The sequence below is a fragment of the Schistocerca serialis genome, chromosome 1 (genome assembly GCF_023864345.2).
Source record: "Schistocerca serialis cubense isolate TAMUIC-IGC-003099 chromosome 1, iqSchSeri2.2, whole genome shotgun sequence".
NCBI classification, from domain to species: domain Eukaryota; kingdom Metazoa; phylum Arthropoda; class Insecta; order Orthoptera; family Acrididae; genus Schistocerca; species Schistocerca serialis.
Genome location: NC_064638.1, coordinates 871,861,094 through 871,878,272, shown reverse-complemented (window position 1 = coordinate 871,878,272; position 17,179 = coordinate 871,861,094). Strand labels below are relative to the sequence as shown.

At 41.3% G+C, this 17,179-nt stretch overlaps 1 protein-coding gene across 1 annotated transcript in view; it reads right to left on the bottom strand.

Annotated features, from left to right (window-relative positions):
* Nucleotides 1-17,179, bottom strand: part of LOC126486056 (ribosomal protein S6 kinase beta-1) — a 168,837-nt gene that overhangs the window by 54,916 nt on the left and 96,742 nt on the right. Inside the window, exons 6-8 of the mRNA XM_050108921.1 lie at nt 11,804-11,932; nt 9,775-9,865; nt 9,196-9,312 (exon numbers count right to left, since the gene is read on the bottom strand). Coding sequence (XP_049964878.1) covers nt 9,196-9,312; nt 9,775-9,865; nt 11,804-11,932 — 337 coding nt within the window. The remainder of the gene's footprint in view (nt 1-9,195; nt 9,313-9,774; nt 9,866-11,803; nt 11,933-17,179) is intronic.

Sequence of the window (17,179 nt, the reverse complement as noted above, 5' to 3'; positions counted from 1 at the left end):
ATTTATACACATTATACACATTGATAATAGTAATTTAAACATTAACATTACACATAGTAATAAAAAACTAATATTTCTTTCTTTCCATGTTAAACTGATATATGATATGTATCTCTTACTTCTGTCAAGTTTAAAATTTTCTACAATATTTTATGTTTCATTCAGTATCAGAAACATGCTCTTCATTGAAAATTTCATTACATATTGAAACTACACGACAGACTTTTTTTATGTACTTCACACAAAACTTTGTTATTTCTAGCGTACTCTGTACATTCTCCCTTCTTGTTTCTTTCATCATCCACATTCCTGTTTGCAAGCCTTGCTCTTTTTGCTGAAAATCCTTGGTTTTCATTTTCTTGTGTTATCATTTTGGCCACCTCCTTTTCAATGGATTTGGATAAGGATGTCGTCACTGCTCTCTTGTGTATAACTGGTGGTATTAGCTCCTATTTGTCATAGGGACAATATAATGGCCATGTGATCGTTCTCATTATTTCCGGTAAGTATTATTTGAGCATTTATTCCAGAAATATCCAGGATATGGAAAAATATTGCACAGAGCCAGCATTCTGTTTTTTTTTTGGTGTGGAGTAGATGGTGTACATTTTATCCAATGTATCTACTCCTGTTTTTGTGGAATTTTACACAGTGATAATTTCAGGCTTCTTTTCCTTTCCTGTGCTGTCATCTATTTCATTACTAAAATGCATATATGAAAAAAGTATCACATCTTGTTCTCTTTTGGCACACTTTAAAGAACTATCAAATCCTTTTGAAATCCAAATAAGCTGCATCTCACATACCTCGTAGATGAATAACAGTATTCAGAGGTCATGTCATTATACTTCTTGGTGGAGGGCTCTTCATCCCATTTCATTGATTTGTCTTTTCCAAAGCAGAAATCTCTATTTTTCAAAACTTATTTCATTTTCATCACCATCCGTCTCTCCATCAGTTTCAAGTACTAATCCTTCATACTCATCAGGTGATAAATCTGATTTATCATATGTTCCTCCTCCTCGTTGTTCTTCTTCAAGTAATCTCTATTTCTCTTTTATTTTCTTCATATGTACACATGCTGTACATTGAGTTGTTCCCATACATTATCAGAAAGCAAACCAACTCAAAGACTTACTTCACCTGGAAAGCTAATTAACAACTGGGTTCACTTAATATAGCATACAAAGTGACAACACTGAAATAGCTGTGAAATTTTAAAAAAAACTGACGCTCCATATTATGAGGGCTGTTCAATAAAGAATGATCATAATTTTTTTTAATAACATACCTTTACTCATCCTCATAATTTTGATAGTCCTCCTCAAAGTACTCTCCCATGAATGTGATGCACTTGTCCCAGTATTTCTGCCAGTCTTCAATTACATGCTGGAAACCATTTTTTGAGATGTCCTTATAAATCGCCTCTGCAACCTTCACCACTGCTTCTGATGATTGATACTGCCTCCCACGAAGGTGTTTCTTCATGTTAGGGAATAGGAAAAAAAGGTCACATGGACTAAATCTGGACTATAGGGAGGGTGAGGGATGCACTTCACATTGATTTTTGCAAGATATCCAGCAACAACATAGGCAATATGCAGCCGCACATTATCGTGATGCAGCATCCAGCCTGCTTCATGGGAATGTGGTCTTATGCGCCTCGTATGAACTTGCTATGTTTTCAGGGCATCCCTGTAGTATTGTCCAGTTACTGATGTGTGTGCAGGTACAACATGCTGATAAACCATTCCACAAATATCAAAGAATGAGATGACCATAACTTTCCCAGCAGAAGCAACCACTTTTGCTTTTTTGGGGGTTGGTGATGAAGGAGATTTCCACACTTGGCTTTGCTGTTTACTCTCTGGATCAAAATGATGTGGCCAAGTTTCATTAGCAGTGATTACATTTGAAAGAAACTCCGGATCTTCCTCTAACATAAACTTTTACAGACTTGCATGCGAATGACCTTTTGTTTGGGAATCAACAGTCTTGGAACCCATCGCGCATGGAAACGTGTCGTGTAATTTTTCTACCACCAATGTGTGGGTGGCACTCAATGAAATGTTCAGTATTTCAGAAAGTGATCTTAAGGTAATTCGTCAATCCTCTCTCACAATGACAGCAGCAGTGTTGATGTTTTCTTCCGTATGAGGAGTAACTGGAGCACCTGGTCCACTTTCCTTTGAAATTGATTGTCTCTCGTCTTTAAACATTTTAAACCATCTTCGAGCTGTGTTGTAGGGAAGAACAGACTCTCCATAGGCCTCCAGTAACATTGGCTAGGCCTCAGATGAAGATTTGTTCAGATGAAAGCAGAATTTCAAAGTCGCATATTGTTCCTCACATGTTACCTCCATTGCGACAGTAGGCGATACTGAACATGTCCGACGTTGCCTGCCTCCCACAGGTAGGAACCAGGAGTCCCAACAATGAAACTACTATGGCATGTTTGTTGCACATTAAGCTAAAAGAGTATCATAAGATTAAATTTTAGCATGAAAAATTATAAACATAAAAAATTATGATCACTCTTTATTGAACAGCCCTTGTATTTTGATTTTTGTTACATTAGGACTGGCACATGTTGTCCTGAAAATCCCAGAACATGTTTTTGGCATATGAACAACAAGAATAATTGAAATTTAGTTTATTCTTCACTGTCCAGTCACATTAATGTGACCATCTGTCATAAGCCTGAAAAATAACCTTTTACGATGCAGACCTCTGCAGGGTGTACAGGAAGAGAGTCTACGACGTTCTGGAAGGTACCGACAGCATTGTGGAGCAATGCCAACCCCAGTGCCAAGGCTGGTTGTACTATGATTCTCAGTTGAGGATCAATGGCATGAACAGTCCAATCATACAGATTCTTGATAGGGTTTAAATCCGGAGAGTCCAGTGGTCAGGGGGGAAATGTAAACTCATCCTGGTGCTGGTTTAATGATTAAAGGGATCAAACAATGAGGTCATCGGTCCCTTCTGCCAAGAAGGAAAAGGTAAATGAATAAATGCAGGTGAGGTGCCAAGTCCAGGGAGCAGCCAGAGGGTGCTAAAGGCAGAAAGTACAATGAGGGACATACCACCACCACCACCACCACCACCACCACCACCACCACCCTATCCAACATCATCTAGAAAAAGACTTGTGGCACGGAGACAGTAAGAGAAGCACAAGAAAACAGAGGAAGAACATCAAGTCGAACAGCACATGCAAGAAGGGGGAAGAAGAGCAAAAGGGTGGGTAGGGCGAGAGCTGGAGCAGACCACTAAGTCCGGACAGCCACTGCCTATTTGGGGCATAGGAGGCAACAGAGTGTCTTGCCAACCAGTCAATGGGCCTACAAGACTGAGGTGCACTGCCTTAGAGACAGTAGTAAAAACTCCCTTTACAAATAAACTGTAAAGCTAGGTCAGTTGAGGAGGAATCATCCACTAACACCAGAGGTAGTGAGTAAGGAAGATTAAAAGTCCACCCCAGGGCAACTACTAGGTTAGGACAGTCCAACAAAATGTAGACAACCATGAAATGGGCACCATGACGATAGTGGGGCAGATCTTCACAATAGAGAAGATTGCTATGTGTCAGACAAGTATGGCAAATGCAGAGCCAGCAAAGAACGATGGAGTCCTCTAAAAAGGCTTGGATAGAGGAGCTCCGCAAATCTGTGGACTCTATTATTGCTCATACGTTGTTCAGCAAAGACAGTGTTTGCCATTCCATTTTCCAAATGCTTAGAACTAGAAAGTGTAATGCTGGCTGTAGGTCTAATTCTGGAATACTGATCTTAAAAGGCAGCTTGCCGGTAGCCAATTTGGTCAGCCTGTCAGTGAGTTCACTCCCCAGGATGCAACATGACCCTTGCCCCAGACAGTTCAGACAGACTACCAAGCATCAGCACTGTTCGAGGGCAAGCATCAGCACTGTTCAAGGGCAAAATAGGAAATCTGGATAGTCAGAACCAAAGGATGGTGAGGGTAACAGTGTTCAAGAGCTTGTAAACTGCTCAAAGAGTCACTACAGAGGAGGAATGACTCAGTGCAGGAATGGAAATGCTGAAGACCACAAGAGATGCCCACCATGTCATGGAGTGGATTTAATTACATCCTGCATGAACATAAGCAGAGCCAGTGTGATTCACAACCATCGAGCCATCAGTGTAGACTACTTCAGAACCCCAAAATGTACTGAAATTGCAGAAGAATTAACAGCAGAGGGCCTCAGGATAAGTCGAGTCTTTCAGAACTGTGAACGAGGGATGCACCACCAAGGTGCACGCGAATGGGCCCAGAGAAGATGTAGCAAGGAGAAAGCTGGAGTTCAGAAAGAGAGACCAGATGCAGATGGTGATCATAACCCAGACCTGGACCACTGTTGCAGGTGGCAGAGCTTTGTATCTGGAAAGAGGAGATGGTAGTTCAGGTGCTCTGGAGAGCAGCAGATGCATAGCACAAGGAGATCAACTGTTGCTGTTGGTGCAGAACCCGAAATGGTGGTACCCCTGCCCCTACTAGAAGGCTGATCACGGGGCTAGTACGAAAGGCACAAATTGTCATTTGTACTCCACAATGGTGTATTGGGTCCAGCATGTGCAACATCGAAGGTGATGCCGAGCCATTTGTGAGACTCCCATGGGACTGGATCAACACTATGTACAGCTGTATCAGAGCATATTGGTCCGCACCCCAGTTGGTGTTGCTGAGGTGTAAGAGCAAAGAGCATTGAAGTGCAACCAACACGTCTGATTTAGTCAACATAGAGGGAGAAACCATGTCAACCAGGAATCACAGACCAATCGCAAAGATTGGTAAGAGTTCACCACATTGATGGACTGGCCATCAACATTCAGATTTGGATGGGGAATGACAAATGCGTAAGACAGGTCTTGGCTGCCAAAAAATGGAAGATACAAGTGACAACCCAAGATTGCATTCGGTGTATTGCTTCCTGCAGTGTGCATTCAGAAATGCCCATCATGCACAAACAAAAATAAATGCACAAAGACGGGGACACTGTAGGCCCTGCAGCTGCCGCCAGAGCACTGACAGCCACTAAAAAGAGGGGGACACTGCAAACACAACTCTGAAGAACCCCATTTTCCTGCAGATGGGAGACGCTATGGGATGTGCCAACCTGTATCTGAAAACTGTGATAGGAAATAAAGTTCCAAATAAAAATCAGGAGTGGGCCATGGAGGCCCCATTCATGTAAGGTGACAAGGATATCATGGCACCATGTGGTAACACAAGTTTACGCTTATGTAAGAAGACTGTAACTAGGTGTTGATGCTGAGCATAAAATGTTCGGATACCACACTGCAAGTGGACTAAATTATCTGCAGTACAGTAGCCTGGGTGAGAACCACCCTGAGCCGAAGACAAAAGTTCTTGGGATTCAAGGATCCAACACAGCCTTCAATATACCACACATTCAAATAACTTTCAGAGGGCATTAAGTAAACTGATTGGATGATACCTGTCCATCTGAAGATGTTGTTACTCGATTTCAAAACTGCAATACAGACACTTTCTCATCATTTGGAAGGCGATTTCCTCTATCTCCAAATAGTTAAAAAGAGAAAGTATATGATGTTGACTAGCCACGGATAAGTGTTGAAGCATTTAGTTGCGCACCTCGTCCAGTCCAGGAGCTATCTTGGGGCGGCGAGCGAGGTCCCTGGTGAATTACCACTCGCTAAATGGGGTGTTATTAGGCTTCAGGTGCTGGAGAACAAAATATAGAAGACAGAATGTGGACAGATAGTGGATGGACACTGAAGCCTGGCTGAAATACTGAACAAAATCCTCAGTGACAGACTCTGGGCTGGTGAGGATAACATCATTAAGGGAAATTCCCCAGGACACCTGTAGGATGATGGCAGCCAAAAATGCACCTGATCTTTGCCCACTGCTGTGAAGAGGGAGTATGTTGTCCTATGGCAGCAACATATCATTCCCAACAAAGTACATTAGTAAAGGCTCACCTGGGAGTGCATCCAGGAGAGAGATGTTGGAGAGAAAATAAGATGATCTGAAAATGGTTATTGACATACAAATTGTCGTAAACTCCCCACTGGACAGAGGGGAAGAATACAAGGCTGCAGATGGAAAGATCAGTCAGCAAGCAAGTGCCACATACCAAACTAAAGTGTGTGGGGGTTCCAGTGTTGAGGAGTCTGATCAAGCCCCGCCAGCAGGTCTTCAATAAACTTGCCCATCGATCATTGCTGTACCACCCCACACAGTGTACAGGCATTAAAAGTCACAACGAGAAGGGAGGGGACAAGTAGCTGTCAAAGCACAGCAATAACAGCAGGAAGAGCAGGAAGCCTAGGAGAGGTCTGGCGGGAGATAATTATTGCATATTATAACTGTAGGGTCTAAATGGGTCCAAAAAAATGCCACTGCTTCCAGCACAGTATGAAGAGGGAAACAGAAATTAACAATGATTGTGCAGACCAATGTACAGGCACCGACAGAGGCTCACAAAGAGCCAACCTGGTTCTAGCTGATGGCTTGGGGGACCACAAAGAGTCAGCAAATGAGTATCCATAAAACGAGATTCCTGAAAAGCAACACAAGCTACAGAGTAGAGAGAAAGAAGGGACTACAGTTCTGGAAGTTGACAATAATAATCTTTATAGTTCCATTGGAGGAGAGTAGCACAAGACGATGGATGGTCGCCTAATGGGCCAGAATTGGTCATTGTGCTGAGTCAAAGTCAGTCACTGGTAAAGGACGGAGTGACATCTGTGAATGTAAGATTCGGCTCTGATTGAGAGGGAGGGGTGACACCCCCTGGGATGACCGAGGAAGGGGGGTGAGGAGTGGGGGGTGGGAGGGTAGCAGCCCAAGGCTTACACTTCTTCTTCTTCTTCTTCTTCTTCTTGTAGACCTCTTCCTCCTCCTCCTCCTGCTCCTCTGGAGGGCGAGAGGACGTGTGGTTGGGAAGAAAGCAAGCCACATCAATATCAGGATCCGAAAGAGAGCGAGCCATGCCGGATTACTCCTGATTTAGTCATCAGACTGAAGAAGGAGGTCCCTGCGGAAGATAATGTCCTGTGTCATTTTTCAGGACCGGTAAGGAGTGATGCTCGCCGGCACATCAGCTAAGAACTCTTAAGCCCAAAGGGAAGTTAACTGACTGGCAGAAGTAGTTTTAAGCAGTAGGGAACCATTTCACTTCTTACTAAGTCAACTTCACCGAACTTATCTTCGATATGTACTAACTTAAAAATTAAAAAAAAGAGAAAGCGGTTCGGTAGCAATGAAAGTCTCCCCATTGGGCCTGGAAAAAACCAAGTAACAGGGAAAGGTTTCACTCCAAGCCAGTAGGCCAGGCCCTCCTTCCATGGGGTAGCCTGGAGGAGAATGCTGAGGGAACCAAGGTAAGAGCAGAGAGAGAACCATTCCCATCTGAAGAGACAGTCACGGAAGGGTAGTCAGCAAGCTTCATGTGCAGATCATCTGCCCTGGTACCACCCACTCCAATCAGTGCCTCAGCAAGTGGGCTCCACCCAGCTGTGGCACGGGCCACCTGGCACAGCACTCCTTGCTGGGAGTTCCAATACCCCAAAAAGACGAGCAACCACTCCTATGCATACATGAGAGGGTGACAGCTTAGGTACCACAAGTGTGATCCCTATGTCTGTCAGGGCCTGAATGGCTTCCACTGCAAAAACAATTTAGAAAGGGAAGTTGAAGCCCAAGGGGACCAAAAGAGAGAGAGAGAGAGAGAGAGAGAGAGAGAGAGAGAGAGAGAGAGAGAGAGAGAGAAAACATGAGATGCAAGACCTAAAAGGAATTGTGGAACAGAGGGCATAACACTGAGGGAGGCAGAAGGGGGGAGCACGAGGGAAAGCAGCTATGATGCGATGGAGTGGAGTGGGGGAAGGGAATGCAGCCCATTAAGAAGAAAGGCTGCAATAGCTTGGGGCTCCATCTGCTACACACACACACACACAGCCACAGAAGAGCTGTGGGACCCCGGGGGTCAACCTGGTGCTCTTAAAACCATGTGCGTATGCTGTGAGATGTGCGACACATTCTGTTGTCCTACTGGTAGATGCCACCATGCCGAGCATGAACAAACCAAATTTTGGGGTGTCCATGGTCCGCAAGGATAGATGCACTCTGTGTTGAGCCATTTTGTTTTCCAAAATGACACTATCACCCAGGGAATACCATGAAAATTTTTCCCACACCATAAATCTCCCTTCTTCAACATGGACCATTCTGATGATTGAAACATAAAACGTGTTTCATCCGAAAAGGCCACTTGTCGCCACTCAGTGGATGTCCAGTTGCAGCGCTGGCATGCAAATTTCAGCCTTTGTTGCCAACGAACAGTCTTCAGCATGTGTATATCTACCATGTACCTGCTGTGGAGGCCCATATGCAGCAATTTTCACTGAAAAGTCATTCACTCCTGTCATCTATGGCCTGTGGTGCTCCATAGTTGCTTCGATGCAAAGTTTTGGATAGTGTCATTTTGCCATGCATGGTATATGAGTTTATTTTATCCACAGCTGCACATGAACAGTTTACAAACTTAGCCATTTTGGAAATGCTTCCACCCTTGGTCTGAAAGCCAATGATCATGCCCTTTTGGAGGTCAGCTAAATCACTCCATTTCCACCTTATGACGACTGCATTACATTGTGTGTCTCACAGACACACTTTATATATCCTCCACAGCTTGTCCTGCAATCTAGCTTCTGTGAGTGGTTATTGCACGTTGACATTTAACATAGGCAACGGTCACAGTAACACAACTGGGCTTAGTAATTTCATTATTTATACAGCCCTTATACAGAAATCTAACAGGGGTTTTTGACAATTATGAATTTTCAAACTAATAATAGGAGTGGTTTTTAATCTGTGGAGTGTCCACAGCACCCCATGCAGCACTAAAAGGTTAAACAGAAATATATATTATATTTTCCTGCTCTATGACCTCTGAAAGATCCTTATGTTTTGAAAGCCTGAGGTCCTAAAATCCTCTATAGTGTGGGCTACTTTTACTAGGTATTTTTATAAGCACACCTATTTTGCCTTTATAATAATTATATTTCTGAATAAAAAATGTTTAATAGACACTCTACAAGTTATTGGCTATGTACATTCCTTTAATGCTACTATATATTAAGGGCAACATTATGAGTATGGTTATTTTTCCACACAGCCTCTCACCTTAAGGAGCTTGCGTATCAGATCCCGAGCATCAGGTGTAAGGTACTGTGGTAAAACTAGTTTCCCCCTCAAGATTTTTTCTATTGTTTTCTTGCGGTTCTCAGCTGTGAATGGTGGCTGAAACAATAATAATAAAACATAAAGATTAAATTAAAAATATTAAAGAATGATGATGTTTTAATCACAATTCTAGGTTACTTTTCTTCTTTAGTAATTAACTGCTGGTCCCTCACATGTAATTCTCTACTTTAGCAATGAATGATCTTCATTTGTTCAACTACTACTACTACTACTACTACTACTACTACTACTACTATTAAAATTATGCAGTTTCTTATTTAGTTGTTTCCTGCTTTTATATGTACATACTGTTCCAGCACTTCTGGAATTATCACCAGTATATAGTATATAATCTTGTCTAATTGGAATTGACTGACTGCTTCTGCCCCTTCACTACTTAAGCATGTCTTTGTTGATGTTGTCGATACATGCTCTTGTGTATCATTCACATATAATAAGTGTTTCACAGAGTTACTAATAGGTAAACATACATTAAATATTTTAGTTATAAAAACATACCGCTCCCGTCAACATATCATACATCAATGCACCCAGTGACCACCAGTCTACTGCCTTTCCATGTCCACTTCGTGTTAGGATTTCTGGAGCCCTAAATAGAAACATTGAAATAAATAAAATTTAATACCAATTGGAATTCATATGCTTAAAACATATGCTGTAACATGTCTACAGTAGTTGGCTTGAAAAAGAGGAAACTGCTTGATATTAACATTTACTTATGCTGAAACACTACCTACTGCAAGTAGCCTGTGTGTAAAAAATCCAAGTGAACTCATAATAAAATAAATAGATGAAGGTATTTGGCTAACTGAGACATGTCACTGACTCACTGATATGCAGCTGTACGTATCAAAAAGCAACTATTCAATATGAATGGGACTGAATCACAGACTGGGTGTGGCAAAGGTACCCCAGTGGCGCTAGAAAACTGCATTTGGCAAGTGTTGCACTGCTGACCAAGTATCTTGCATCTGGATAGACAAATACTAATTTGCAAGAACTATAGCAGACAGAATGAAATTTTTACTTTGCAACAGAGTGTGCGCTGATATGAAACTTCCTGACAGGTTGAAATTGTTTGCTGGACCAAGGCAGAGCTCTTGCCCACAAAAGGCGAAGGTCCCTATTTCGAGTCTCAGTCCGACAAACAGTTTTAATCTGCCATGAAGTTTCAGTATAGTAGCTCTATCTCAACAATGCATACGACTGATGTGATGACATGGAAGGCTGGCTAAAAACTGACATTACCATTACACACGTGGAGTGGAGGAAATCCCAATACAGCTGCACATTTGTGTTTGATAGTGAGAGAGATGAAAGCTGTAAATTTGATGGGAGGTCATGAAGAAGCACTTCAACTCACTGACTGCTGCTGCTTTCTGCATGGTCTTTATGTGGGACAATTTATCTGTTACTGTACTTTGTTTTTAGTATCAACCAATCCTTTTTGTAACTGGCAACCACTGACTTATTTCTGATATGGTGCTATTGAGGTGCTTGGATGTGGCTTTTGTGTAGAGCCATTACTGTGTAGTGCTGTGATTTGGTTGGGTTATTTTACCATTTGAATTGAATGTTTCAGAGAGTTTTCTGGCTTTTTCGGAGCAGTGTTTCCATGGTCTGTTCTGCACTTTACACCACAGAATTAAGGCCTCTGGTGCACGCACACACACACGCAGTTAGAATTTTCAAGAAGTATGTTAGAACCTGTGATAACCATGTATTACATAGGGTACTTTCATTCACTGTGTTCCCTGCTAGTGTTCAAAGATCATTAAATAGTTTAGAGGCATGTGATGGCCAAGATGTAGGATTTTTAAATGCTTTGCAAGATACTTAGCCACCAACTCTGTCAAACAACTGATCAGCACATGTAACGGCACTTTGTTTATGCACACCATGCAGAGGGGCTAAGGTGTCTTGTGCTTCCAAGGCCACGCACCCATTGAGAACATCAACACACAACAGTATTTTGGCATATCAGATGTGATATGAGTTAGGACAAACTGGGTCTTCAACTGTCTCCAAGTACAATATACGCATATGGCAGATACATCAGAACTCTATTTTGTGCAACCCTCACAGTAAATAGCATGGACAGACTTTAAACATGCTCAGTTTTGGATAGCTACATGTGACACACATTATGAGTAGTTATGCTATTTATGCTGTGTTGTTCTGGTAGAAGTTCTCATGTTTAGAATACCTTGTCACTTAATTGCTGGTAATTACATTGTGAATATTGTCCTAGAAAACTTACCTACTGCATTTGTCAGAGATCACAGAGAGCCAGACATGTGGAATTCTGATACTATAATATCATTGCAATGTCTTTGTAATAAGTCTGAGGTTTCAGTACGATAGATGACTAGGTGGGACTTGAGGGATTGTGTGACGTCTAATAAATATGGGGAAGAGAGGAACAAAAAACAATAAAAATATACACAACACTCACAATGAAGATAGTTTACAATTCTGCATAAAGGATCCTAAATAATGTTAAGCTGTGAAGCTAGAAGTAACTTACATATACTCAATTGTGCCACAAAATGTGTGTGTCACTATGCCTTCTTGGATATGTTCCTTACACAGACCAAAGTCTGTCAGTTTTACGTGTCCCTGTGCATCTAACAGAATATTTTCCGGCTTCAGATCCCTGAAAAAGACAAAGTCTATGAAAGGCGATACTTTCAAGATGCACATCCACTAGATGAGCAAGTTTTACTTCACTGTTCACAGAATTTAGATAAAAATATTTAATAAATCAAGCAGAGACAGCTGAAGGTATTAAACTAAATAAACATTTGCAGCAAGACGAAGGGGCCAACACTGGCTGCTGGAATAGGAGTGACTGGAGCAGTCAGGACTTAAAACACCTTTACTCCATTTGTTGCAGTTGCTCTTAAATTATGTTACTGTTCTTGGGTTGGAAATACATTTTTTTATTTTTACTTTATTTTGCACACAAAATACATGCTACATATGAAGTGCCTACAAAATCTGATCATCAGTTTATACTTGTTACCCACTGCAATAAACACGAGTTGTTTCATGTGGTGTTCTGCTCCATAGTAATTAGTCACTTAGTTTTTATGTATATTATATCCTAACCAAATATTATGATCAAATGGACATGGCTTGGTGTTTCTCCTATTAATGTCTCTCATATGCTGTTCACCTCATTTTAAGAAGTTCTGTAGCAGTACAGAAGTAGCAGTCTGGGGTGAGACTACTTTAACCTGGATGTGAGTACTGTATGCCAATCATTTTACTTCAGTGCACAAGTTATGAAACAGTTTGCTTCACTGAAGTGGAAATCAGCAGATACAGTATAAACTATTTGTTCCCTTAGAATTGTGAATACCGCTACTGTGCTCAAAGCCACACAATTTATAGTTAATGTGAGAGATTTAGAGTACAGTTGCATTGCAGTTAATGATCTAAACTGCTGAAACCTATGGCTACAACATCAACTATTACACCCCCCCCCCCTTTTTTTTTGGCCGACATGAAAATTTCTCCTCCACCTCCAAATTAAGCTATTATCCTTGTCACAGAAGTGCCAATATCTACTGATTTTAGATGAACGACATTATTATGTATGTTGATGTATTTAATGGATCTAACAATACCACTTCGACTGTGCACAAGAAAAGTAAAGCCTGGGATTGTTTCAGAAAGAAGAAACAATATATTGGTCTGCAGGCGTTCATAGCCATTGCCACTGAAGTTAAAATCTTCCGGGTTGTTAGGTCATGCCACAGTTCTTCAAACAATTGATGTTTCGACTCCTCTGCTGGGATCATCTCCAGGATCTTGTGGTTTCCACTAGCCTGCTCTCAGTTGCAAGAAACAGACCCAGACACACTTCAGTCACACGGCAGGCACTGGGAGGTACTGAGTTTTGTAACAAGTTCGTTCCTACATGCTTTGATATTATGCCCACGATGGGGAGCATGCGTGTAAGTGTTCAGCTTCTACGGGTTGTCCAAGGCCTTCCATCAGCGCAGACACTAAAAAGACTGGTTTTGAAGTGTGGTCTGCTGTCCTGCTGCTGGACATTCTGTTTGTGATCCAGCCTTAGTATGGGCAGTGGAAGCCCTGGTTACTTTGTCTTCTGTGCCCCAACAAATGTCAGATGTGGTGTAAGTTTCTACCCATGTTTGACTTAATTCATCTTGTTCATGATACATAAATCTGCCACAGGTGTAAAATATTTTATTGACCAAAGTCTTGCATGACAGAAGTCACTATACACTACCACAGTTTCGGGGCTTTAGCTCCATCATCAGGTGTATCTGAAATATGAAGTAAAACAACAGTTGTAACCTACTCCATTAATCAATGAAGACATTTAAAAAAAATTAAAGTTAAACTAAAGAACGACCCTGTGGCAAGTGCAAGTCAGCTTACAACCTGATAGGACGAACCATGAGAAAATGCCTACATTTGAGGCCAACACTTACCAACTGCTGATACAGGACACCAGTGTGACCCGAGTGGCTATAGCAAGCAGACTGAGCAGTAAAGCCGTAGGCTCTGTTCGTGGTAAACAAGTGAAGAGGGTGCATAACATGGTACGGAGAGGACCTAAGGTACAAGCATGAACGAATGCTGCAAAAATGCAGAAGCAATATAGGTAATAACAAAGTAATTGCAGCCAATTATGGGAGATGTTCACCTTAACAAATAAGGAAAAGAAACATGACTAATAATAGAATAAGTACAATAAAGCAAAACACATTTTTTAAAATATTATAGTAATTGCTTAATTGAGTAGGTAATAACGGTTGTTTTACTTCAGATTTAGATACACATGACGATGGGGTATATATAACTTCCATTGTGAAAGACTTCGGCCAATTGAGTATTTTACAGTTGTTGCTGATTTGTTTACCATTAACATGTTGCAGAACAGTTACAGATGTCTTACAAATAAAAATTTATTAGTTCATCTTGTATCCTGGCTGAAAACACTAACATAAATATGGAGCCAGAGCCTTAGAAAACACAAGAACAGAGATGGCACCACTGTGGCTGGTATAAAGCCAGCAGACAAATATGATTCTTATTGCAGCAGTTCTTGACATACCACAGAGGGCATCTCCAACCTGGCGCACTATCTGAACACAGCCAAAAGGCTACCACCAATGTTTATGGGATCTCCAAGCATGACTCCTGGCACTTCGTGACTTGGGCAGTTCTGCTGCTCAAGGACCGCATATAAAGCTGGCCGGCTACAGGCCCTTCATGTTTGATACTTGCCATGCTCAATTTGCCTCAAGTTCTGTACACCGTCCTTGACACTGCCGTGACCTACAATTCTGCGACCAAATTAACCTTCACTCTAACAAGTGATTGCAGCACATTGGACTATGTCCTGGATTGGCTTTTTGGCTCTGCTTATGGACAAATTGCCTAACGTACAAGCAAGTGTTGTCCGTGGTCTCTGCTCAGTATCTCCGACAGGCTCTGTATGTGACTCTGCTGTGTACTGTGGTGTGTTAGCAATAAATACTTGTTAAAACAGAAAATAAATATGCCTTTGTAGATGTAAGATGAACACATTATCCTTTGCGAATCAATTCCTCTGATAAATCATCATTTACCATTGCCTCTTTTTAGGGACACAAATATTTTATTTATTTCTATGTAACAAAACTCTTAGCTTTGAATGTTATATGTAAAGGTTGAACTGAATGCTATAATGACTGCCAAGTGAAAAGATATCATTTTCTCTAATTAGCTTATTTTTTTGAAAATAATTATTTTGTCTATTTTCTATTTTCACACTTGGCTGCGCCTTATGCTTGCTGGTAGTTTCTGTACAACAGTGAATTGTGATTTACTTGTCTGCAAGTGTGCGTTTTACATATACGAAAAGATGCCCATACAGCAATCAGTTTATTTCAGATGGGAGGTTACATTACCGCTCCTTTGTGGATGTGCAGTATTACCATATACATGTTGTTGTTGTTGTGGTCTTCAGTCCTGAGACTGGTTTGATGCAGCTCTCCATGCTACTCTATCCTGTGCAAGCTTCTTCATCTCCCAGTACCTACTGCAACCTACATCCTTCGGAATCTGCTTAGTGTATTGATCTCTTGGTCTCCCTCTACGATTTTTACCCTCCACGCTGCCCTCCAATGCTAAATTTGTGATCCCTTGATGCCTCAAAACATGTCCTACCAACCGATCCCTTCTTCTAGTCAAGTTGTGCCACAAACTTCTCTTCTCCCCAATCCTATTCAATACCTCCTCATTAGTTACATGATCTACCCACCTTATCTTCAGCATTCTTCTGTAGCACCACATTTCAAAAGCTTCTATTCTCTTCTTGTCCATACTAGTTATCGTCCATGTTTAACTTCCATACATGGCTACACTCCATACAAATACTTTCAGAAACGACTTCCTGACACTTAAATCTATACTCGATGTTAACAAATTTCTCTTCTTCAGAAATGATTTCCTTGCCATTGCCAGTCTACATTTTATATCCTCTCTACTTCGACCATCATCAGCTACTTTACTCCCTAAATAGCAAAACTCCTTTACTACTTTAAGTGTTTCATTTCCTAATGTAATTCCCTCAGCATCACCCGATTTAATTTGACTACATTCCATGATCCTCGTTTTGCTTTTGTTGATGTTCATCTTATATCCTCCTTTCAAGACACTGTCCATTCCGTTCAACTGCTCTTCCAGGTCCTTTGCTGTCTCTGACAGAATTACAATGTCATCAGCGAACCTCAAAGTTTTTACTTCTTCTCCATGAATTTTAATACCTACTCCGAATTTTTCTTTTGTTTCCTTTACTGCTTGCTCAATATACAGATTGAATAACATCGGGGAGAGGCTACAACCCTGTCTCACTCCTTTCCCAACCACTGCTTCCCTTTCATGCCCCTCGACTCTTATAACTGCCATCTGGTTTCTGTACAAATTGTAAATAGCCTTTCGCTCCCTGTATGTTACCCCTGCCACCTTCAGAATGTGAAAGAGAGTATTCCAGTCAACACTGTCAAAAGCTTTCTCTAAGTCTACAAATGCTAGAAACGTAGGTTTGCCTTTTCTTAATCTTTCTTCTAAGATAAGTCTTAAGGTTAGTATTGCCTCACGTGTTCCAATATTTCTACGGAATCCAAACTGATCTTCCCCGAGGTCCGCTTCTACCAGTTTTTCCATTCGTCTGTAAAGAATTCGCGTTAGTATTTTGCAGCTGTGACTTATTAAACTAATAGTTCGGTAATTTTCACATCTGTCAACACCTGCTTTCTTTGGGATTGGAATTATTATACTCTTCTTGAAGTCTGAGGCTATTTCGCCTGTCTCATACATCTTGCTCACCAGATGGTAGAGTTTTGTCAGGACTGGCTCTCCCAAGGCCGTCAGTAGTTCTAATGGAATGTTGTCTACTCCCGGGGCCTTGTTTCGACTAAGGTCTTTCAGTGCTGTGTCAAACTCTTCACGCAGTATCGTATCTCCCATTTCATCTTCATCTACATCCTCTTCCATTTCCATAATATTGTCCTCAAGTACATCACCCTTGTATAAATCCTCTATATACTCTTTCCACCTTTCTGCCTTCCCTTCTTTGCTTAGAACTGGGTTTCCATCTGAGCTCTTGATATTCACACGAGTGGTTCTCTTTTCTCCAAATGTCTCTCTAATTTTCCTGTAGGTAGTATCTATCTTACCCCTAGTGAGACAAGCCTCTACATCCTTACATTTGTCCTCTAGCCATCCCTGCTTAGCCATTTTGCACTTCATGTCGATCTCACTTTTGAGACGTTTGTATTCCTTTTTGCCTGCTTCATTTACTGCATTTTTATATTTTCTCCTTTCATCAATTAAATTCAATATTTCTTCTGTTACCCAAGGATTTCTATTAGACCTCGTC